This window comes from Ascaphus truei, chromosome 18 (assembly GCF_040206685.1).
Source record: "Ascaphus truei isolate aAscTru1 chromosome 18, aAscTru1.hap1, whole genome shotgun sequence".
Lineage (NCBI taxonomy): Eukaryota > Metazoa > Chordata > Amphibia > Anura > Ascaphidae > Ascaphus > Ascaphus truei.
Genome location: NC_134500.1, coordinates 20,277,993 through 20,303,842, shown reverse-complemented (window position 1 = coordinate 20,303,842; position 25,850 = coordinate 20,277,993). Strand labels below are relative to the sequence as shown.

Sequence of the window (25,850 nt, the reverse complement as noted above, 5' to 3'; positions counted from 1 at the left end):
TATCTGCAGCCAGGGAGCCTGTGTGTCTAACATAATAGCGGCGTTTAAATGTCCCTCGTCACGCGGGCTAACAGGAAGCTGGGACATCATCCATTGCGGTTTCCTATTGGCACGCGTGACCTGGACATTTAAAGTCCACCGAGGTACCGGCAACCCCCTACGGAGTTAAGTATCTCTGGAAGCAGCGGTTCCATGGAGCTGAAGCGAATGGGTTTCATCTCCGGAGACCCCCTGCTTCAAACCTATACCAAAACAAAACACACAAAAAACAAGTAATGCAATCTGGATGGCTGCTTAAGGGCTGGGACCCGCTGCGCCCGGCGGCGTGGGTGGCTGCACGGGCTTTCCCCACCAGCAGGGGAATCCGCCCGAGCCGGTCCCGGTCCCTCCTGGCTGCACAGCTCACTACACGCTGTGACGCGTCAGCCGCTAGCGGATACAAGAGAATTGTGATCCCTAGCGTCGACGCGTCACGTGGTGTGGCTGTGAGCCAATGAGGAGGGGAGGCTTCGGGAGGAGGAGAGGCTTCGGGGAGCGGGGAGGAGTGTGGAGTGAAAGCAGCGTGAGTGCCTGTCTGTGTGTGTGTGTGTGTGTGTGTGTGTGCCTGAGTGCGTGAGTGCCTGCCTGTGTGTGTGTATGTGTGTGCCTGTGTGTGCGCGTGTGTGTATGAGTGTGTGTGTGTTGCTTACCATCAGCAGCTTCAGCCCGTGGAGGGAGGGAGGGGGGGGAGAGTAGCGGGTCCCTGCGCTCAAGCCACGCCCCCCCTCCCTGTCAAGCCTCCCGCTCCCGCCCACCTCCCGCTCCGGCTCCTGCTCCCTACAGACCGCATATCGCGGTCTGTGTATGTCAGCGCCCGCCTGTCTGCAGTGCGGGCGCGCTGATGGAGGGAGCGGGGCCTTAGCCTTAAGGATAATGCCTGCGTGGTCTGTACTACAGGGGAGAAGAGCAACCTCTCTTCAAAATAAAAACACCGTAGTGTATAATGATATCATGCACAATGATTTGCTTCTACTCTTGGGAGGAACCTCATGTAGGGAAATCCCAGAACACTGGGATTGCTTGTAATGTTGGATTTGTTCACGGAGCTCATCTGTTGTCCTTTAATTCACAGTCTGTCTTGAAAATAGGGGGTTACCCTATTCGGATGGATTCGCTCAGGGTAACACGTTTTTAACTAAACCACTACTGTAGTGTAGGTAAAGAGTGGGGCTAATGTTAGGAGATGGGAACTGGGTGTTCTTGTCAGTGGTAAAAATGTGCTTATGTCTCAGTTAATAAGTGTAACCAATAAATACTTATTAACTCAATCAATAAACAGGCAAAATATTGATGAAGATACTGGATGTCACAAGGGACTACATTTAACATAGGTTGAACTCGATGAACATATGTCTTTTTACAAGCTCACCCACTATGTAACCGGTGCACCGGCCCTTGTAACGCCCAGTGGATGTCAACGGGTCAATCTCAAGTTTGACAGATTTCATGTCAAAGCCACAACAGTAAACGTTGTGGCAGAAAATCGTCACTGAGGAAGTCAGGATTTCCTAAACTTCCTTGGACCTTTCTAAGAGGGAGAATGCCCAGCTTCCCGTCAGATATAATCAGGTGGAGCTTTCATTCCATTCTGGAGATGCCCTCACTTGGGCCAATACACAGCACTCAAAGCTCCGGGCAGCTAATATGACGTTACCTAAATAGACAACGACCATGTGTTGTGATCATTTTAACGGGAATCCACAAAGCGAAATATAGGCAAAAACAACGGCCGCTAATGATCTCGTTAGCATCGGTTTAACGCCATGTGAAGTTAGCTCTGCCTTGCATCAGCTTCATATAACATGGCGTTAAGCCTGTCGTACTCAAAGGTAGCGATACTTCCATGCAGACCCTGAACAGGTGTTTAATTAACGTTAAAAAAGAGAAGACAGGAGAGGAAAAGAGCCCTGTAAATAACAATATCATAGTTAAATCAGACCTAACTGTGGTCTTACACTTATCCGGACCCTGGATAAGACCTATTTCAGGGTGTGGATGGGAGTAACGCCACCTTTAGCTCTGAGATAACTAACGTAACGTTAAATCCCTGTGTTTACCATAACAGAGCTCTGAGGATACGCGCTGTTAGAGGGAACACCTCTTCTGCATATGATTAGCACTAACGTCCGCTATAATAACGCATTGAGGTCAATGTGGCTGAAAACAGCGCTTGGCGCATCGTTACTGAGGTTTGAAGATCCCCGTTAGCGCTTAACAAGACGATAACTGAAGTCCCTAATGGAGCTCTGTGGATCTACCCCCAGGAGAGGCTTCTAGGAGAGGAGACCGCAAGCATTGAGTGTTTCTGATACAGTGGCAAATCTTAACACGCAAATGATTTGGGTCAGTAGATTTTCAGCTGTCTTTGCAGAGCAAATTAAGGTAGCACTTGTAATTGGCTGCTCTTTAATATGATGTGGATAGTTCAAAGTGTATTTTGGGTGTGACTGCACGATTAATACTGCATGTACCAAGACACGAGGCACCTTTTCTTCCCGCGAATCGGCAGTAAGACTCGTTACAGCTTAGCACTGCACAGTCCTTATGGCCGATAATGAAATCTAATTAACAGATATGCAGATTTGTGCTTGTGTCCATGCTCATGTGTGGGTTTTTTTTTTAATTTGATTCCTAGTGGAGAAAGTGGAGCAGGTAAGACTGTGGCTGCCAAATACATCATGGGCTACGTCTCTAAGGTGTCAGGGGGAGGCCCAAAAGTCCAGGTGAGTTGAACCATTTTGATGGGGATGTAGAGTATGTTGTAAACTGATTCTGTGGGGTCTATGCCCCTTTTCTATATGCTGTCATTCCGCTTCTGAAAATTCAGGATGTGCGCTGCACACCAATAAAAATGAAAAAAATTGTGATACAGTTACCGGTGCTTCTGGTCCCAGAGAAGACCTATAAATCAACTGGTGTATCCTTTCACTTGAGAAAGGCCAACAGGCCGAAACGTTGTGTGTCCTTATGGCACAATAAAGTTCTAATTTGTTGGAAAATCCGCAGTGCCCTTGTCCATCTATTCACGACATACCGCTTCTGCCATTCATTTGGATCTGATCTCTTCTCCAGCACTGGGTAGCAGCTTCATACCATATGGAACAAGGGCCCATAAGGGTTATACTGTATATCAAGGGTGCGCAAACTGGGATGTGGGAGATTTTTTTTGGGGGGGGGGGGGGGAGCGGGCGCCCCATGCTCTTCCCGAAGGCATTTCAATTAAATGTCGAAGCGGCGAAGGCCGCTGTAAGTTCCCTTACTTTGGCTCAGACGGCTTCTGGCGACGCCAAGTGATGCCGCGTTGCCATGGCAACGTGACATCACATGCCGTCGTGATGGCAGAACGCTGGGACCACGGTAAGCAGAGGGGGCGCAAGCAGCGGGGGAGAGTCGGCAGGGGATAAAGTTTGCGCACCCCTGCTGTATGTGAAACTAGCAGCAGAATTAGCTGCCTTAGGTTTGCATCGATGAGACTTTGATACATCATTTCCATATGGATCTATGTATCAAGAAAACACTAGTGCAGTGCTTTGCTCCAGAATTGTATTACTTGTATCTTTGAAAAAAAACAGATCTCATCAGGTTATTTATCACAGACACTCAGCTACTAATGTGGTGCCATTCTTGCCCAGAAATGCAGCACAAAAAGCAAAATATCTCATTGATTTCTGTAGGAATTTTTTTTTAGATAAATCTGCAGCTTTTCCTTGATAAAAGTCTGTAATGACCGAAAACTGCGTTTCACACTTTGTGTTGCTGGATACAATAAATATGTGCGGTTTTGCATTAGATGTTGGATTTCTTTGCAGTTTTCTTATGATTGCATTCTTTCTGCCTGTAGATAGAGTTCCCTAGGATGGGGAGAGCTGGGGCTCAATAGGATATAGAATGCACACATATATGAGAGAAAAGATGAATGAATAAATTGAGTGTACCCTTAGTAAAGTTTCCATAAAGCAGAAAACTCCTTGTGGGACTATTGAGGATAGTGCCTACCTGGTCCTAACTATATTGAGAGTATGAAGCAACCAGGCATTCTTTCTGCCTGGGCTGTTTTTTTGCACATATAGTGGGGCTATTCACTCAAGTCTCCCGGCTGCAAAACTGGGGCAAAATCTGTGCAAAAAGATAGCACTAGATTTATCAAAGAACAAACTCCTAGTGCTTTCAATTGGATTCCTTTTCTTTTATGAATATGGCTTACTTTTTTGCACTGATCTTGCCAGAAGATTAGTAAGTAGAGCCATCCTGTAGCCCCCGCAGATACAACTACTTCCTGTAGCACCCACAGATACAACTACTTCCTGTAGCACCCACAGATACAACTACTTCCTGTAGCACCCACAGATACAACTACTTCCTGTATCACCCACGGATACAACTACTTCCTGTAGCACCCACGGATACAACTACTTCATGTGGCACCCACAGATACAACAACTTCATGTAGCACCCACGGATACAGCAATTATTATTATTATTACTGCTGTGTTAAGTTGTGTCATGTTTGGAGCTTTTTTAATAACTATAAGTGAATAGTCATTTTGAGATTCGCCCGTTTATGACGCATATTTGCCTTATATTTAATATAGCATTTGTGACCTTGCTTTCACCCTGATGTGTTTCCCACGTTCTTTGCATCTGATACCTGCTTAGCATAAGGACTCAATCTCTAACCCTTTCTATATTTTAACTGTTGTCTATTTTAACCAATTGTAGCATGTCAAGGATATCATTCTGCAGTCAAACCCTTTACTAGAGGCCTTTGGAAATGCAAAGACAGTGAGGAATAACAACTCCAGCCGATTTGTAAGTCACTGTCACTCCTCTCTCCTGCTGATCACATTGTGTTCTTTACGTCTGTGGGGGGAAGTATTTGTTTTTTGATAACTCAGAAGCTTATTTGAAGCTATAGTCACTTATGTGAGACACCCAGTTTGTGATTCTTTCTGTTAGAACAGTAAACACTGAAGGAAACATAAAAAAAATAAATGTGTATTAAAGCAGCGTCATTACCGATGACAAAAAACAAGAGTTGAGTAATGCCCACTTAAGGAAACAAATAATAATGAAGAATCATGTACGTTGTGCAATTTTAGAGGTTTGTTGCACAAGTCTTATCATCAGTGGTAGAGCTACTTTCTAGTTCTCACAGGACATTCAACAGGACAACAATTTGAAGGTCCGGAGAGGACAGACACGTGACTGTACCACTGATGATGTTAAGACATCTGTAGTAGACCTCTAAATCTGGTCACCATAGTAGGACTGTGCCCCTCAATACCCATTAGGGATTAGTTACATGGAGGAAATGCGGCTAACTGGCTGACATCCCAAGGCAGTATTACCAGTTTTTCTATTTGACATTGTCTGCATTATGTATTTTTGTTGGTTTTTAAGGTGTCGCTTCCCGACAGGATGCATAGTGTCATCATTGCATTATCATTTCTTACACTATGCATTAGGCGTTATATGGCTGAGTGCTTTCAGCATTTATATACTGACCTAGATTCCAGTCAGCCACGTCATCCACACGTGTGTATATATGTTTTATTCCCTCACATTTTTTTGCACATTTACGGTGAGCACATAAGGTGTTTCACATGTTTCGCTTCACTTGCAGTTACAATGTGTATTTTGCACGTCCCTGAAATAGTTAATCTATCCAGATATCAGCTCCAGATCAGTTTAGCCCATGCGCACTCTCTCCGGTTATCCAAGATATCGCTGGGTCTGGCAGACTTATGTTGTCTCTCAGCAGTAACATTATGCAATTCCTGAGCCTTTTGCGCATGCCTAAACACATATCAGGTAAACAAATATAGAGTTAATATATTCAAAATGGATGCTCTTTACCTGCTGATACTGTGGATGCATGTCACATAGGCAGGTGAGGCTTATTAACTGTGATTGGTTTTGTTGAATTGCACTGGGGTTTGTTTGGGGTATATATATGTATTGTGCACTGCATTCAATTGCACCACCTTGAGAAAGGTCCCACTGGGGGACCGAAACGTCGGTTTTTGTGTCTTCTATCAAATATAGAAAATTCATGATTTACTTACCTGCGTGCTGTCCCTTGATGTCATGTTGCAACCGGTATCGTATGGTCTATATATATATATATATATATACACACACAGTATATATATATATATATATATACACAGTATATATATATATATATATATATATATATATACACAGTATATATATATATACACAGTATATATATACTGTGTGTATATATATATATATATATATATATATACTGTGTATATATATATATATATATATATATATATATATATATATATAGACCATACTATATATATTCGATACGATATATATATTCGATACGATATATATATTCGATACGATATATATTCAAACAAATACATTTAAAAATTGCATTTGCTGTTAATCTATTTCAGAAACATGTTTTTATTTATTTATTTTAACCTATGTCTCCTAACAAGAGAACTTTTTTTCTCGTCTGCTCGTCATTTTTCAACCTTTGGGAATTTCCAATAGCTGGATGCATTCCAAGGTGGTTACAAAAATAGGGATCTATTAAAATAAAGATACCTTTGCATAAAGACCCCGGTTTTGATAAAGGGACCGTCTTCCCTGTATCTCCTGTATTAAAATATCAAAACTAAATATTGTTATTTTTACAGGGAAAATACTTTGAAATTCAGTTTAGCCCTGGGGGGGAACCAGACGGAGGAAAGATCTCCAACTTTCTGCTGGAAAAATCTCGCGTGGTGATGAGAAACCAAGGAGAGCGGAGTTTTCACATTTTTTACCAGGTATGAAACATTCTAACCGTTTTAAGATGTATTGGATTACGGAAGAGATTCCAGAGCATGTACAGTGCCTACCAAATACCTCCAGGTCAGCAGTGTGTTAATGATACAAAGGGGTTTATGTATTACATTAATTTGGGCACAAAACAGGGACATTTAAAATCTGCCCCTGAGTATCAAAGTATTTTGCTCCAATTTTGCCCCAGTTTGCAACTGTCAGGAGGAGGAGTTGGGGAGGTGTTACATGTGCACAGATTATAATGAGATGTATCACATTTTGCGTCTCTACCCCACCTTGCATCTTGGGGAGTTTCAGGTTTCAGAAGGAAGAGTTGGGGAGGTGTTACATGGGGCACAGATTATAATTAAATAAATCACATTCTGCGTCGCTCTGCACCATTCTTTCCCCCCTTCATTTTCCTACCTAAATCCTACCTTGGAAGTCGTGTCAGTCTATAATTCTGCATCAGATGTAAGAACCCGTTGTTACATACGCCGCACCGCTGATTAAAAAAAACAGAGCCGTGCATCAAAGCACACTTTTCTCTATGTTGAAACATATACCCTGTAGTGTTTGTCACTGTTGGATTGAAGTGAACAGGCAGATACACTTTATAGCTTTTTCAAATGTTTTGCACAGCAGCAGTTATCAAACCTTCACAAAGTAACAGAACTTACCATAGCAGAGACCTTTTATATACTTCCCTGTACTTCCCTTTAGTTTAACTTAATGCTAGCAGTTCAGTTACTGTAGCTTGAATGTGGTGCTTTTTTTCTCTTTGATTCTGTCCTTTGTCCCAAACACAGTAGTACCACGTTTTAGGATCCGGGGAGTAATTCTACATCTGCTGAACCTGCCGTTTGGGCCATTTTCGGCTTAAATTGCCAATAGACATCAATGGAGATGTCCATCCGAAAACGGCCAGCATGTCCGCTTTGGAGTGTGTAGAATCCACCTCCATCTTGTATACCCTCTGGCTTTACTTACGTAGCCATGCTTTTGGGCCCTGTAAGACCAGCTGTACCTATTAAACATAGGTTTGGTGGCGTGTGCTAAGCTGCAGGTTAGGGAACTTCCACAGGAACTATTTGCAAGTACCCCCATCCAGCTCGGGTAGAGGAACTATAGTGGTACCTGTTTTATGTGCAAAATGTTGGCAGGTGTGCAAGGGTACTGCTGTATCAGTGCTCCTTGTACCGCTAGTTGGGACCTTGTCCTTTCCTCTTAAGTAATGCAGTGTAAAACATTGCAGGTATGAAAGATTCTGGGTGTGTTAACATAACGATGTGTGAGTGAGGTGTGGCAATATGTAACATCCCGCCCTTCTCAGAAGCTTGCAGAAGAATCACACGTAATTATCATTTATTTCACGTCCAGAAAGCTTTATATCCATCATACACAGGCAGAAACAAACTGTAAAATCTATCCACCTATTCAATAAATGGAGGCGCAGGGCAGCACACAGTTAATGGGGCACTATTTCCCATTCACTCCAATGGAACTTCGCGCAGTCAGCTGTGTGTTATCACTTCTCTCACTACATTGAATAGGCAAAGAAGGGTGGGGCCATGCTGGTCCTTTCTTTCATGTAGTAACAAAGGAGGCAGAGGGAGTAGGGGGTATGATACCTTTTATTGGACCAACAAGTAGTTGATATGTTACAAGCTTTCGAACCTCTTCGAAAGCTTGTAACATATCAACTACTTGTTGGTCTGATAAAAAGTATTATAACCCCTACTTCTTCCTTTGTTACTACATTGAATAGGGGCCTGTGATGTTTTTGGATTTGGAATTAAGTCTCACTAAGGATCAATTGAAAATAGTAATTTTCTAAAGAAGCTAAATCTAGGTGACTAGGAATATATGAACATATTTCTGTGTGTGTGTGTGTGTGTGTGTGTGTGTGTGTGTGTGTGTGTGTGTGTGTGTGTGTGTGTGTGTGTGTACACAGTGGCGAGAAAAAGTTTGTGAATCGCAATGATAATTACGGAAATGTCATAGTTTTTCTAGGATAACCTTCTTGAATCAAAACCAGCCTTTTTTTAAATATCCAATAAGGTTTATATTAACCAATTCCATGTCTTTTGAAACAAAATGATGTATGAATTAGACAAACAATGAGTAATTAAGAGTCGGGGTATGTGAAAACGTAATTGAAACCATGGTTTTATCAGCTAAATTACAGGGGATAATTAGAATCAGGTGTTTCAATAATTAGGTAGATCTTTCGGTGTGAGTTTTGGAGGCCCCATCCTACATAAAGATCAGAAACTTTGTGAGTTTGGTCTTCACCATACCGGTGTGTGGAATCACATCATGCCATGAGCAAAATAAATCTCTGAGGACCTCTGAAAAGCAGTTATTGATGTTCATCAGTCTAGAAAGGATTACAAAACCATTTCTAAGGATTTGGGGCTCCACCAATCCACTGTCGGACAAATGGAGAAAGTTCAAGACCACAGTCCCTCTACCCAGGAGCCATTGCCCTACCAAAACTCTCCAAGAACAAACCGGCAAATCATCCAGGAAGTCACAAAGAACCCCAGAGTTGCATCTGCAGGCCACTCTCGCTTTGGCTAATCTGAATGTTCATGACTCAGCTGCATGTGTCACAAAAAGACTGAACAAGAATGGTGTTCATGGAAGGACAGCCAAGAGGAAACCACTGCTCTGTAAAAGGAACATTGCTGCTGTCGAAAATTTTCCAAAGAGCACATAGATGATCCATAAAACTTCTGGACCAATGTTCTCTGGACAGACGAGTCAAAGATCAAACTTTTTGGCCTCAATGAGAAACTTTATGTTTGGCGAAAACCAAAACTGCATTCAAACAGAAGAACCTCATCCCAAACGTCATGCATGGTGGTTGGAGTGTGATGGTTTGGGGCTGATTTGCTGCCTGAGGAACTGGACAGCTTGCAATCATTGACACAACCCTGAATTCTGCAGTGTATCAGAAGATTCTAGAGGAGAATGTCAGGCCATCCGTCTGTGAGCTGAAGCTGAAGCTAAAGTGGGTCATGCAGCAAGTCAATGATCCTAAACATACAAGTACATATACAAAAAAATATCTCCAGAATAAGAAATTCGGCTTTGAGAATGGTCTTATCAAATTCCTAAACCCCATAAAAATGTTGTGGTGTGATCTGAAGTGAGCTGTCCAAGCAACAAAGCCCTCAAATGTCACTGAGTTGAAGCAGTTTTGTAAGGAGGAATGGGCCAAAATTCCTGAAAACCGATGTGAGAGACTGACCAGCAGTTACAGGAAACGCTTAGTAGAAGTTATTGATGCTCAAGGGGGCGCCACCAGGTACTGGATCTAAAGGTTCATGTACTTTTTCACACATGGTTATTGAATGTGGAATCATTTGTAGATAAATAAATGTTCAAAAAGTATCATGTTTTTGTGTAATTTGTTTGATCAGGTTACCGTTATCTATTATTAGGACTTAGATTGAGATCTAATAACATTTTGAAATATGTGAAATATGTGACAATCGTAAGGGCTTCACAAATTGCTGTGTCTTTAACTGCTTTGAGGCGCTATTTACATGGTTGGCAAAACTGGAGTAAAAAATCCATCATCAAATGTATCAAGGCAACAAATTTATTCCAAGGGACGTAAAAGGGATGTAAAATCTCATAGTGTGATCTCTACCTCCTCAGCTCATTGAAGGTGCATCCACAGAACAGAGGAATAGCCTAGGAATTACAACCATAGACTACTACTGCTACCTAAGCCAATCTGGATCCTACAAAGTAGATGACATTAATGACAAGAGAGACTTTCAAGAAACCATGGTAAGTCTTCTTGTCCTCCACTTGTTGTTTCTGCGGCCCGTGTGTAGATTAATGTAGAGAGGTAATTTGTCAAGACAACTAATTGAATGAGGACATGGTTTGTCTACCTAATGGGGCAATCTCCCCTACCTTATCCAAGTAAGGATATTCTTTTTTCACTAGCTTCTTAGTTTGTGAGAACACGATGGCTGAAATGCAACAAGCCAGAATTAGGGATATCACACCCGATCTGTCAGTAGCTTCCATTCAAGTCAATAACAGTTACCACGGGATTGGGTTGTGATACTCCACGACATGGCTTGATGCATCTCGGGCCATTCATTGATAGAAGTCACTGTTGGGTTGTTATCTCCATAATTTACTGTAAATCAACACAAATACCCCCACAAATGTGTGTGATGGAAATATACGAAAACATTTAGGGGTTTATGGGTCAGGGTAATTTCCACCCTGCACCTATGTATCAAAGTGTTTTCCTCCAACAGTTCCTCTGGCGAGTGTCACTAAGGTGCGCAGATTATAATGAGATGGATCACATTCTGGGTCCTTGTGTCCCATTCTCTTTCCCTTTTATTTTTACCCCCAAAACATCCTCCAAATCTGAGGGGGCGTAAGTCTGAAATTCAGCATCAGATGTAAGAAATTGTTCTGCACCCAACAACTAAGCAGTGCAGCAAAAGACACCTTTCTCTACGTTGACATATAGACCCCGTAAAATGGGTCTTAATGCAGAAATCCTGGTTTCCTTTTTTTAGAATTATAGGGTTGAAGTAGGGGGTCTCTGGAGCTCAACCGCATTAATTTCAGCTCTGCTGACCCCTGCTTCCTGAGATACCTACCTCCATAGGGGGTGCCGGTAGGAGCTCTGGCTGGGCTACGTGGGGCTATCGAAATGGCGGCTTAAATGTCCCGCATCATGCGGGTCAATAGGAAGCCGTGATGTCATCCCTTATTGGCCAGAGTGACCGGGAGCTTTAAACCTGCGGAGCTGTTACCGGCATCACCTACAGAGGTAAGTATCTCGGGATATATATATCTTCGACTGAGCCACTGATTGAGCCACCTGTGCTGAAGCAGGGATATCCTGAAACCTGACCTGTTGGTGCCCACCCTTTGCTATAGAGTGTAACCCAAAGTGTTTTGGATGTGCTCTGTAACAGTGTCCCTTTTCCCACCCCCAGCATGCGATGAACGTGATTGGGATCTTTGCAGAGGAGCAAGCCATGGTCCTTCAGATAGTAGCAGGCGTCCTACACCTGGGAAATATCAGCTTCAAAGAAAAGGGCAACTACGCCGCGGTGGAAAGTGAGGAGTGTAGGTATCTTCGGAGAAGCTGGTGCATTTGCAGCAAGAGACTAAGGGCCAAATGTACTAAACGAGGCTACGCGTTGGTGCACTCTATGGCCAATTCACCTGACTGAGAACGTTCAACATTTTTGGGAATTGCATTGATCAAAAGGCGGCAGAATGCTGCACAAGACTAGGACGTATTTTATTACTATTTGTTTGCTATGTGTTGTTGGGGTTATTTGGACGGTAGTGTCAGGCTCGGGATTTCCGTTTGTTGATTACTCGTCTGCCATTGCTACAATGTATTTCTCTCTCTCTCCCTGACTTTTGCTGCCCTGACTTTCTGTCTCCAGCTGTCTCTGTGCTAGACCCAAACATCTGGCAGCCGTAGTCAGCGGGTCAGGCGTGATGTTATTGTGAAATGAGAACCAGATTTGTTTTCCCTCCTCAGAAGGCCGGGCTACGGTGACGTAGCTGCTGAGACAGATCACCACGTTTTTACAGTGGAAACCAGATTTAGTCCAGAGTGACGGGTGGGGAATATTGTGCATGTCCGCTTACCTTACAGTACCTCTTGTTACTGGCCCCCCTGGCAGAGAAGCGGTTAATCGATTTATCTTTATGTGAAATTCAATGAAATATATATATATTTAGTATATATATACAGCATTCAGGGTTTATATGTTTTTATATTTTGAGAAATTTTACACATTTTACAATATGTTTTGTGTGTGGCGAGACACACACAGAGAGAGACACACACAGAGAGAGACACACAGAGAGAGACACACACACAGAGAGAGAGACACACACAGAGAGAGACACACACACAGAGAGAGACACACACAGAGAGAGACACACACACACAGAGAGAGAGACACACACAGAGAGAGACACACACAGAGAGAGAGACACACACAAAGAGAGACACAGAGAGACACACAGAGAGAGAGAGACACACACAGAGAGAGACACACACAGAGAGAGACACACACAGAGAGAGACACACACACAGAGAGACACACACAGAGAGAGAGACACACAGAGAGATAAACCCAGAGAGAGAGAGACACACAGAGAGAGACACACACACACACAGAGAGACACACAGAGAGACACACAGAGAGATACACAGAGAGACACACAGAGAGACAGAGAGAGAGAGAGAGAGAGAGAGACACAGAGAGACACACAGAGAGAGAGAGAGAGAGAGAGAGAGAGAGAGACACAGAGCGAGAGAGGCAGATAACTCTCAATGTACTTTTTCCTAGTAATATATATATATATATATATATATATATATATATATATAAATATATAATAACTTTGCAAGGAGATCCAGGGATATACATATTCTTATTAAAATGGGTATTATGTTGGTTTGCTCTCACAATTAAATTGCTGATCTAGCAATCTAAGAATTTTGTCCCGTTGCTTGTGGAAAGGATTCTTGGCAGTGATGTTGGTGGGTTGATTTGTTGAAAGCTGAGAACCTGCAAAGTACTGGGCAGATGTTGTCTCCCTACTGTATATGTGTATCACATATGTACAAGACATTATGCAATATAAATGTATCCTTCCCATATAACAATGTAAACTAACCTATTATTGACAAGGTGGTATTAATGTCAATATATTTGTTGGCATCTGCTTCATTTCCTTTGCTTATTAAAGAAGCAATACAGGCGCTTTTTTTAAATTTTATTTTCATTTATTTAGATTATTTTTTTTTACATAGTTTTGAAGCAGGGGTTCCCGGGTGTTGAACCCCATTAATTTCAGCTCAGGGAACCCCGTTTCCCGAGATACAACCCTCCAAAGCGGGTGCTGGCATCTCGGCAAAGTTTAAAGTTCCTGCATCACGCGGGCCAATGGGAAGCCGAACCTGATGACGTCACAGGTTCCTATTGGTCCGCAGGGCGTGGGAGCTCTGATGCGGCGCCATTACATGAACCCTACTAGGGGAGCGGATGCCGGCACCCCATACAGAGGTAAGTATCTCCGGAAGCAGGGGTCCCTAGAGCTGAAATTAATGGGGGTTCAGCCCGGGAGACCCCCTGTTTCAAGCCTGTGTAAAAAAATGGTAAAAAAATGGTAAAAAAAAGGGTGGGGGGGGGCTTGGATTGCCGCTTTAAGCTTCATCGTCATATTCAGTATTCTACAGAACGGAAGGGAACTTATTGAAGCTCACAGAGCACAGACAAAGAAAATATAATAGACATTCATGTCAAAGTTAACATAGGCTTTTTAACATATTTAGTTTCATGTTCTAGATTAGTGGCGCTCAACTCCAGTCCTCAAGAACCCCCAAAAGGTCAGGTTTTAAGGATATTCCTGCTTCAGTACAGGTGGGTCCATCAAAAGGATTGAGCCACTGATTGAGCCACCTGTGCTGAAGCAGGGATATCCTTAAAAGCTGGCCTGTTGGGGTTTTTTGAGGACTGGAGTTGGGAACCACTGCTCTAGATTATGCTAGTTCGGTATTTCTATTTGGATATGCTTTTCACCTTTATCACCTAGCATATAGTGCTTCCACTGCAGCAAGGGATTCTGGGAAATAACATGCAAATGAGCACACAGTGTCACCTTTTGCCTGAAATCCATTTTTACATGGAACCCTTAAAAGCAAATGCTCTACTGTTAAACGGCTTTTAAGCACAGGAAAGTAGGTGGTGTAGATGGAGCACAGCTTCAGACGCCCTGCAGTGTGAGGCAGGGAAAAACAAAACCAGGCCACTCCGTGTAGTATCAAAAAAATGTATTAAGCCAGAAAACACATACAGGGAACAAAAATAGGACAAGTGGAACGCACCTACGCGTTTCGTACAATAGTACTTTATCAAGGTGATAAAGTACTATTGTACGAAACGCGTAGGTGCGTTCCACTTGTCCTATTTTTGTTCCCTGTATGTGTTTTCTGGCTTAATACATTTTTTTGATACTACACGGAGTGGCCTGGTTTTGTTTTTCCCTGCCTCACACTGCAGGGCGTCTGAAGCTGTGCTCCATCTACACCACCTACTTTCCTGGACTTCTCATTGATGGATTGCACGCTACTGATCTGGAGAGTGCCCCCTGGATGAGCAGGTAAAGTGCCAATGTGCCTTATAAAATCCTGCTGTTCAATGGACATAGTTCCTGTTTATTAACTCCTAAGGGTAATCAATGTGTACATCACGGTGGTTGTCCCAACTGACTCCACTTGTCACTCAACCCTACAGTTGTTATTACATTATTGAGGGGGCACTCCTATATCGTCAGACCACCAAGCTTTTGGTCTTATCTACAATTATGTGCATGAAGCTACCGGTTCAATTCTGAGCACCACATACACCACGTCCCTCGGCTTTTAAGCACAGCATGGGGATTATATGCAAAGCCAGTCAAACCACTCACAGACAGCTGTTTCGACCTTTGAGTCACATTTGCATGTTATTTCCCAGAATCCCTTGCTGCAGGGGAAGCACTGTATGCTGGGGATAAGGGTGAAAGGCAGGGTGCAGACCTGTCTAAGACATGTGAATGTGCTCACAAGTGATATTCTTTATTGGCTATATGCCAACGGTGGAGGTTTTTTGTCGCCTTTTTCACCCACCATAACTTAAATAATGTATTATATATATATATATTGATGATGATGATTAGGGTCCTGTTTTGCAATTGTGAGCTCATGAGATCTGCAATATTAGTTAGAAATAATTAAGCCTACTGTATTATAGGAAGAGATGAGCAAATACGGATTATTATTTTTAATCGAACCCCCAATCCTCTGCAATCCATTCCAAATTTAGCGTCACAGTATTGACTAAATTGGCTACATTTCACGCAATAATACATAGATTTACAATAGGCAGGAAAATAATTTGAGTTTAATTATTAAGTAGGGGGGGGAGTTCTTTAATTTTTCCAGTTGTTGTATTGCTCTTATTTGAATCCAGTTTAGATTACAGATATGCAGACGTTTAGTATCTTACCCAAACGTTGCTCACCCTAATAAGATCCTGATTTGTTTGACGTATGAAAATGACCCACACGTGTTCATCGTCACTTTTAACCCGCTCTTGTTTTTGCAGTCCTAGCCTTCCCGACCTTTCTCTTGGGGATAAACCAAGATCGCCTGAAGGACAAGTTGACCAGCAGACAGATGGACAGCAAGTGGGGGGGAAAATCTGAGTCTATCAATGTCACACTGAATGTGGAGCAGGCCTGCTACACCAGAGACGCACTAGCCAAAGCCCTCCATTCCCGTGTCTTTGATTACCTGGTGGACGTAAGTAAGGACAAGGGGCCGTGAATGCATTATAATATGAACCTTCATATGGAAGGAGTGAATATTACTGCCACTGTAGCAAATTAACCAGGTTCAAATCCTAGTGTGAGCTCCATGTGTGATCTGTGGATAGCAATATAAATATCTGTATATATAATGTTATTTATAGTGCCCACAAAATTACAACACAAGTTAAATAAAGTACAAACAATGAGGATAAGAGCAATAGGTAAATAACAATATAAGAACCTTCCCCATAGAGAAGAACCTTCCCCATAGAGCTTACAATCTAAATAGTAGCCTACTCAAAGTAGATTAAATATACATTCCTCCTATAATAAATTTGGGGAGAAAATAAGCACTCCTTATAATATACATTGTATTATTTCACTCATAAAATAGATGTTAATTAAGTGATCTGAGTCAAATTACCTTGGAAAAAAAACCCACCATAGACTTAATTCCTATTTCTTCTATGAGAGGAAATGGGGAGTCACATTAAAAGTCCAAACATTTCTACACTGAATGAGAAACTGCACTGTAAGTTCTCCTTTGTGTTCACTCCGACTGTCCTCCTTTTTCAGTCCATTAATAACGCAATGGAGAAGAATCACGAGGAATATAATATAGGAGTCCTGGATATTTACGGCTTTGAAATATTTCAGGTAAGATCATTAAAGGGCCCAACAGAAGGTCCCCTCCTGTATTTCACTGGGCATTAACACGCCTTATTATTTGTTCGGTCTGTTCTCTTGCAGAAAAATGGTTTCGAACAGTTCTGCATCAATTTTGTCAATGAGAAACTGCAGCAGATATTTATAGAGCTGACTCTGAAAGCAGAACAGGTAAGTGCCCGTGAAGTTTTTTTTTTTATACTGTTAGTCCAAATTGACTGTTGGCATCTGATGCAACATCTTTGCTGATCACACTGGCATCTAAGGGGTTAAAAAAAAGTGCACCAGTAACTCACCAACCCCTGGCATTAAGGCGCGTGTATGTGCAAATGACTCTCCCAATATCTCTTCTTGCTCTTTCCAACACTGCCTATGTTTTAATCTAAGTGGCGCCATTTTCGGGGTAACGTCTGCGAGAATATGAGGTATTTACGGAGCAGGTGGGAGGAGTTAGGGCGGAGTCACCTTTACATATTGGCGCAGGTCTACGGATTAAAAACATGTGCGGCTTGCGTTACTTTTCGTGACGGTTTTCTGCGTTGGTTTTCTGTCACCTTAAACGTGGCGTAAGTCCTTTTTTTTTTGCGCGAGCCAAATTCTATCATAATACATATACACTTCATAAATATATCGCATTTCAGACAGAATAAATTTCCTCTTTTTTTTTTACCGCAACTGCATGTCCTCAGTATCCCACTCTCGGGTACTGGATGCCACCTCATGGCCTTCTGGGTGAGAGTTAGCTAAGGATGCTCCCGTTGTGCTGATCTTGCTATGACTCGAGGTCACAGTTTGGGGAGCCCTGACAAAGCATAGGCCCCCTCCATAAACAACAGGAGAGTAGAGACAAGATATTTCAATGGGCACTATCTGAGATGGGCACTCTCCCTAACTCTAAAAGGTCCCATTCCGTTATGGTTAGAAATGAAAATGTGCACTCTACTTATAAAAAAAACTGCAGTTCTAGGGCACTTTGTTGTACAAACAGTAAATGAAACAGTGGCCAACTGCAGTAATCATGGGCCACCAACAGGCCATGTTTTAAGGACATCCCTGCTTTAGCACAGGTGACAGTCAATGACTGAACCACTGAATGAGCCACCTGTGCTGAAGCAGGGGCATCCTTAAAACCTGACCTACTAGTGGACCTTGAGGACTGGAGTTGGCCACCACAGGTCTAAATTATTCATTTTTAAGCTCTTGGAAACAGATACGGTACTTTATAAAATATTCTGAGGAGTAGTTTAATACTATAATTATAGTTCTCATTTAACATAGCAAAAAATGTATGATTAGCTGTTTACGTATTTAGAATATACAAAATGTAATCATATTGTAATTATAATGTAATTACTTGCATAATGACGTACTAGTCACACCCGTTTACATTCGTAATTGGCAATAAAGTGTAACTGCATTAGTGTTTCATTGTGTGTGTGTGTGTGTGTGTGTGTGTGTGTGTGTGTGTGTGTGTGTGTGTGTGTGTGTGTGTGTGTGTGTGTGTGTGTGTGTGTGTGTGTGTGTGTGTGTGTGTGTGTGTGTGTGTAACCTGTAGCTTTAATATATGGAGATACTTACAAAGTAACTACATACTGTATATCTAATGTGTGGTAGGCATGACTACACAATAACTTCTGTGTGATACCCAAAGTATAAAGAATACCGTGTCCCACACCTTCTCTCTGACTTACAGGAAGAATATGTCCAAGAAGGAATTCGTTGGACACCGATTGATTACTTCAATAACAAAATTGTATGTGACCTCATTGAGAACAAAGTGGTACGTATAGAAGAAAGTCTCTTATTTTCTCTGAAAACTAGGGTGACACTTGGGAACGCTCTAGGACAGGGGAGCGCAATCTTTTTTCCCTGCGCTGTCCCCCTCTCCTCGCGCCCTCCAATGCTAACATTGGCTCTGGCGTCATGACGTCACGTTGCCATAGCAACGTGTCGTCACATGACCCTGCGGCATCATTTGACGCTGCGTTGTCATGGCGACGCGTCACCAGGCTCGTCTGAACCAAGGTAAGGAGAAGTTTACAGAGGCCTTGCAGCGCCCCCGGCATTCATTTAAATGCCTTCGGGAAACGCGCGGGGCCTCTGTGAGGCTGCGGCCACGGTGAGTGGGAGCGCGCTGGCTGGTGCTCAAGCTCGGTGCTCAATCTGCTCAGGGGATTTGTGTCCTGTTGGTTGCGTGTGTAGGGGGGGGGGGGTGTCAGGGGTGTGGCCATGACATCACGGAGCTGGTTCGCCCTCATTGGGCGTAGAAACAGTGAGTGTTTGGTTACATTTTATTAGCACATTACCTGGACTCAAAACAACTTCTAATTAGTCAATTTAAATATACAAACTGGTTTTTCGATAAGATATTTTAGGAAGGGGGACTCAATGAAAATATAAAAATTCAAACACAAAATTAGCTCAAATAGATCAGCTGGGGGTTGTGCAGTTTCTCTAGAGATTGAAACCTCTGATTTTATTTTGAGATCATATCATTATACAAATGTCAAACCACCTTGGTGTGTCTCCCGTGAGAATGTGTGGAGTTGTATTGCTTGAGTGGTTTCATTTCTTTCCTCTCCGATCCAAGCTGACGATCATGGTTAATCTGCATACAAGGAAAAGCTGGGTTAAATATGCTGACCACGTTGGTTGCTATGCTGTGCCCCGATGCATAAACGTTCAATACAAATATTATTCGAGAGAAGAAAAGCAGCGGGAGAATGTAGCTGACAAAATAAAATTGTTAGGATGTGGTGGCAGGCACAGATGTTTGCGGAGAAGAAATAGAGCAGACACAACTGAAAAACACGCCAAGTAATATGCTCAGTTCATCGTAGCTGTGTTACCCTTCTCCGAGGGGTGAGAAACACAGGTGAACACAGGGTTTCCATGGTCCAAGTCTTCCTTCATCAGCAGCCTCAGATGTGCAAGTTTACTGCAGTCTAAGAATGTGTGTTTTTTCCCCAAAAAATGTGTGAAAGTTTGGTCAAAGACTTCTTGGCTCTGGCCTTCACATGAACCAATCACGTGAATATGCCTGAAGGTGTTTTACGGACTACCGCTGCTAAGTAAATATGGGCCATAGTGTTTTTGACACCTGTTTCTGCTCTTCCCAGAATCCTCCAGGTGTGATGAGTATTTTGGATGATGTCTGTGCCACGATGCACGCTGTGGGAGAAGGGGCAGATCAGACACTTCTCCAGAAACTGCAGATGGCCGTTGGGACTCACGAACATTTTAACAGCTGGAACCAGGGTTTTATCATTCACCATTACGCTGGAAAGGTAAACGGGGAACAAGATGCCACAGTAAAATCATATTGTCTAAGCAACCGATGTAGCCAATCAGGTGGTTCAACTTTGACAAATGAGAACAAAGGTGAATTCTCACTATGATATGTGGTGTGTGGGAATGTACTTACAATAACGAACTGTGGAGGACTGGCAAACAGTCTTATCACCAATAGACATTAAATAAAGTTTGTAAAAAAATAACACTTGTGAGCACATTAACATGTCTCAGACAGGTCTGCAACCCTACTTTTCCCCCATTATCTCCCAGCACACAACAATGCTTCCACTGCAGCTAGGGATTTTGGGAAATGACATGCAAATGACCACACAGTGTCACCTTTTGCTTCAAATCCATTTTAACATGAGCGTATGGGGGGGGGTGTGGTACCTGCTTTAAACTACTTCTACGTGAGATCAAAAAATGGGGCGATATTATCCGCTCTCACTGCAGCTGCTGCTTCTGCTAAGCAAGTGGAACAAGGGCATCTGACTTATTAATTTACCACAGCAGCAGAGTACTGTAATTAACACAGAATCAGGCTGTTCAGAACCTGCTTCATTTGCAGTTTAGTACATACATTTTCTAATGCGTTCCTTTGTTGTTTAATGGTGCCCGGATTCTCCAAAGCTGGTGTCATGTTTTGCTTTCTCCTCCCCAGCTCCCATCACCCGTGTTCCAATGTCAAAGAATGTGCTGACTTAATGGCACATATTGTTTTGCCGGCTCATTTTTATAATCGGACACAATGAAGCTGGAACTGAGCTTTTCCTTTTCAGAAACAGCAGCTGCAGCGAGAACTTGGGAACGTGGGAGCCACGTATTAAAGTTAATTGGGCTTGAAATTGATGCCAAGATAGGGAAATATCATACTGCATTTCTCTGCAGCTATGTGTCAAGGTATCTCGGGGTCTATGTATCAAGGCGAATTTGGGGCAAAACTGGGGGCATTTTCACCCGGCACCTCAAAGTATTTTGCTCCAGTTTTGCCTCGTCTGCCCCATCTTGATCCTTGGGGAGAGTCAGTAGGAGGAGTTGGGGAGGTGTTACATGGGGTAAAGATTATAATGAGATGTATCACATTCTGCGTCTGTGCCCCAGCCTGCACCTTAGGGAGTCAGTAGGAGGAGTTGGGGAGGAGTTAAAAGGGGCACAGATTATAATGAGATGTATCACATTCTGCGTCTCTGCCCCAGCTTGCACCTTGGGGAGAGTCAGTAGGAGGAGTTGGGGGGAGTTACATGGTGCACAGATGATAATGAGCTGTATCATATTCTGTGTCTGTGCCCCAGCTTGCACCTTGGGGAGAGTCAGTAGGAGGAGTTGGGGGGGAGTTACACGGTGCATAGATTATAATGTGATGTATCACATTCTGTGTCTCTGCCCCAGCTTGCACCTAGGGGAGAGTCAGTAGGAGGAGTTGGGGGGGAGTTACATGGTGCACAGATTATAATGAGATGTATCACATTCTGCGTCTGTGCCCCAGCCTGCACCTTGGGGAGAGTCAGTAGGAGGAGTTGGGGGGGAGTTACACGGTGCACAGATTATAATGAGATGTATCACATTCTTTGTCTCTGCCCCAGCTTGCACCTAGGGGAGAGTCAGTAGGAGGAGTTGGGGGGGAGTTACATGGTGCACAGATTATAATGAGATGTATCACATTCTGCGTCTGTGCCCCAGCCTGCACCTTAGGGAGAGTCAGTAGGAGGAGTTGGGGGGGAGTTACACGGTGCATAGATTATAATGAGATGTATCACATTCTGCGTCTCTGTCCCAGCTTGCACCTTGGGGAGAATCAGTAGGAGGAGTAAAAAAAAAAACCCTCTAAGAATATCTCAATAATTAAATTTAGATTTTCTTTTCTAAAGCACTGGTGTAAAAGGGCCTTTTAAAAATGTTTTATGTCAATATTTGACAACGGTGTAACCTGCCTTTTAGGTGTCTATGTACAGTAACAGTGGGATCATGTAAACAGCATGGCCCATTTTTACTAAGTAGTGCTACTCCATAAGACACCTTTTGGCTTGTTCACTTCAAAGGACCAGAAAGTGTCTTATGAAATACCACTGGTTAGTAAATATAGGCCTTTTAGTTCACCGGTGTTATTGAATCTCATAGATCAGAGGTGCTCAACTCCAGCCCTTAAGACCCCAACAGCTCAGGTTTTAAGGATATCCCTGCTTCAGCACAGATGGCTGAGCCACTGATTGAGCCACCTGTGCTGAAGCTGGGACTGATTGAGCCACTTGACCTGAAGCTGGGATATCCTTAAAACCTGACCTGTTGGGGGAGGTCTTGAGGACTGGAGTTGAGCACCCCTGTCCTGGATGCCCCAGGTTAAGTAACGGTCTAATGGTTGAGTAACAGTCTAATTTGCTCTTACCGCTCAGGTGTCGTACGATATGGACGGGTTCTGTGAGCGGAATCGCGATGTACTTTTTACAGACCTCATCGAGCTCATGCAGAGCAGCCAGTTGTAAGTACCGCACCATCAAAACGTCGGCAACTTCCTGTAACCGGCACTTTTGATCCCAGTGCATTGGCGATCATGTTTATCAGCGGCTAAGTAATTATTAACTGCAAGTTGTATGTGCGATCAACTATTTGTGCTATCAACATAGATACAGACATTGATAGTCTTTCATTATGGTTACCAGTTACAAGCAGCAATTGCTGGTATTTCTATCTTTTAAATTAAAATAGAATGATGGGGTTTTTTTTTCTTCAAATGTATAACTATTGTTAGAAAATATTGATTATCAGTGTAGCATTATTTATAACAGCCAGGCTGGGAAAATACTACAATTTGCTCATCTATATAATGAAATATTTGTGAATCGTTAAAAACATTAATACATGAATTAAAAGTGAATAGTGTTAGTGCGGAATTAACAGACTTTTTAGGGTTTAAGTCAAGTTAAACAAACACACAGATACCCAGCAAGCTATCAGAAACCCCCCCAAATTACCACTATATATATATGTGTGTGTGTATGTCAAAAGAAGTGCTACTGGGCGTGGCTAATTGTACAAAACAAGAAACAAAGAAGTCCAGAGCAACATCCAATGTGACAAAAATATACAGTGAAATACCTATATATCTCTTGAAAAAAGGGTAATTTAGTTAACCCTTTGGCCAAAGCGTATAAGCCTGCGAGCCACTTTCAAGGCATGACCATAATATCGCAGGTAACCCTAACTGAGCACTTTTTTGTCACGTCAAAAGCAATATAAGCAATATAACTAGTGGCGGATTTCCCATAAGGCCCAATAGGCCCGGGCCTATGGCAGGAAAATTTGAGGGCAGCAAATGTCCCTTTTACCCCCCATATAAAGAGTGTACAGGCATACCCCACATTAACATACGCAATGGGACCGGAGCATGTATGTAAAGCGAAAATGTACTTAAAGTGAAGCACTACCTTTTTCCCACTTATCGATGCATGTACTGTACTGCAATCGTCATATACGTGCATAACTGATGTAAATAACGCATGTGTAACAGGCTCTATAGTCTCCCCGCTTGCGCACAGCTTCGGTACAGGTAGGGAGCCGGTATTGCTGTTCAGGACGTACTGACAGGCGCATGCGTGAGCTGCCGTTTGCCTATTGAGCGAGATATCCTTACTCGCGAGTGTACTTAAAGTGAGTGTACTTAAACCGGGGTATGCCTGTACAGTATATTTCTTCCCCACTGATTGCCGGAGGAGACCGTGGGCCTTTATACAATTCTTACCTTCTCCTTCATGCCACGCTCCTCCTCCTCCTTCAGCATCAAATGACGCTGTGGCGTCACATTGCCATGGCAACGTGACACTGTGTGATGTCACGGTGCCGTGGCAATGCGACGACATGTGACGTCGCAGCATCATTTGACGCTGAAGGAGGGGGGGGCAGCACAAAGGGGTACCGCGGCACCAGGTAAGTGCCTACGGGCAATGACGGGGATATCCATCACTGAATATAACTCCTGCTTAGCTGGTGCAGGGGTTGACAATAACAGACCAGGAGTGGCCAACTCCAGTCCGCAAGAGCCACCAACAGGTCAGGCTTTCAGGATATCCCTGCTTCAGCACAGGTGGCTCAATCAGTGGCCCAGTCATAATGATTGTGCCACCTGTGCTGAAGCAGGAATATCCTGAAAACCTGGCCTATTGGTGGCTCTTTAGGACTGGAGTTGGCCGCCCCTGACTTAGAGGACATGTATTTTGTAGCGTATAAAGAGCTACTCCAAAGTTCTGCTATTATTGCTGTACAACTGTATTTTGTGGACAGATTATAAAGAAAAGCAAAGGCAATGGCCCACATGCAAATGTTTGCAACGGGGAGAGGGTTTTCCCCCCCTCTCCCTACCCCCCCACCCCAATGCCTTTGGCTTTTCTTCTGTGAACTTTTTCCTGGCAGGATGGCAGGCTGTACTGGCATCATTCCAGGCAGATAGTCCATTAACATGCTGGTGACCTGGGCAAAGACTGGTGTCTTTGACAGATGCCGGAAAGACCCTGTGTCTATCCTAGAGCCACCCAAACCTACATCTAGCGTTAGTTCAACAGACCGGTTCTTAAAACATCTGACCATCTGCTCCTTTTTTCTGTATGTTTTTATAACTCTTTTCCAGGCCTTTCATAAAAGCTTTATTTTCTGAAAACCTTCAAGCAGAAAAGAAGGGACGTCCCACCACCGCCAGCAGTAAAATCAAGGTGAGCTCAATGAACGAATGCTGTATTTTTATGGTGGCCAGATGTTAACATATCCATTGACACTGTGTGCATAGAACAGTTGCAGCAGCATTGTATCTTTGGAATGAGACATTTCAGAAAAATAAGTGCAAATATTTTCTTGCAATTCCTCAGCAATACATAATCAATCAAGCATGTATCAGTTAGCAATGACATGTATGCACAGGTACATGTGTATATGTAAAATGAGACTTTATATAGACTTAAAACTGCATTGTTCCAGCTCCAGTTGTTTTCTTATCGTTTTATACGTCGTTTCTTTTTTCACAGAAACAAGCAAATGACCTGGTTAAAACCCTGATGAAATGCACACCTCACTATATACGCTGCATTAAACCAAATGAAACCAAGAAACCCAGAGATTGGGAGGAGAGTAGGTATGTATGAATATGCTGTGTGTGTGAGCTTGGGCTCTCTGGGGCTTATTCTATAAGCTCATACAGCGCCATTTCGAGACTTTCATACCGACTTTAATGGGGCTTTCCGTGCGATAATGCAGATATAGCGTACTTGCAGTTTATAGAATAAGGGCCAATGTGTCACGGTCATTTTCGTGCAAAACTGGGGCTCTTTCATCCTGCAGCTATGTCTCAAGGTGTTTTGCTCCAATTTTGCACCATCTGCCCCAGCTTGCACATTGGGGAGCATCAGTTGGAGGAGTTGGGGAAGAAGTTACATGATGCACAGATTATAATGAGATGTATCACATTCTGCGTCTCTGCCCCAGTTTGCACCTTGGGGAGAGTCAGTAGGAGGAGATGGGGAGGAGTTACATGGTGCACAGATTATAATGAGTTGTATCACATTCTGCGTCTCTGCCCCAGTTTGCACCTTGGGGAGAGTCAGTAGGAGGAGTTGGGGAGGAGTTACACGGTGCACAGATTATAATGAGATGTATCACATTCTGCATCTCATCTCCAACTTGTGACTTGG

At 43.1% G+C, this 25,850-nt stretch overlaps 1 protein-coding gene and 1 long non-coding RNA gene across 4 annotated transcripts in view; one reads left to right on the top strand and one right to left on the bottom strand.

Moving 5' to 3' along the window:
- Positions 1–25,850, top strand: part of MYO1E (myosin IE) — a 163,664-nt gene that overhangs the window by 85,520 nt on the left and 52,294 nt on the right. For 2 of the 3 annotated variants that reach the window (XM_075575813.1, XM_075575812.1), the window contains exons 5-17: positions 2,675–2,762; positions 4,759–4,848; positions 6,720–6,851; positions 10,516–10,650; positions 11,832–11,964; positions 16,014–16,210; positions 16,795–16,875; positions 16,969–17,055; positions 18,578–18,664; positions 20,004–20,171; positions 22,569–22,654; positions 24,797–24,878; positions 25,188–25,294. In XM_075575813.1, the coding sequence (XP_075431928.1) occupies positions 2,675–2,762; positions 4,759–4,848; positions 6,720–6,851; positions 10,516–10,650; positions 11,832–11,964; positions 16,014–16,210; positions 16,795–16,875; positions 16,969–17,055; positions 18,578–18,664; positions 20,004–20,171; positions 22,569–22,654; positions 24,797–24,878; positions 25,188–25,294 (1,473 nt within the window). Of the gene's footprint in view, positions 1–2,674; positions 2,763–4,396; positions 4,486–4,758; positions 4,849–6,719; positions 6,852–10,515; positions 10,651–11,831; positions 11,965–16,013; positions 16,211–16,794; positions 16,876–16,968; positions 17,056–18,577; positions 18,665–20,003; positions 20,172–22,568; positions 22,655–24,796; positions 24,879–25,187; positions 25,295–25,850 lie in introns of those variants that run through there. The other variant, XM_075575815.1, reaches the window with a different exon arrangement.
- On the bottom strand, positions 19,283–22,687 carry LOC142469014 (uncharacterized). The gene is made up of 3 exons (XR_012788936.1): positions 22,562–22,687; positions 19,985–20,163; positions 19,283–19,492 (listed from the first exon to the last, which is right to left on the bottom strand). It is a non-coding gene; the product is annotated as an uncharacterized LOC142469014 (long non-coding RNA).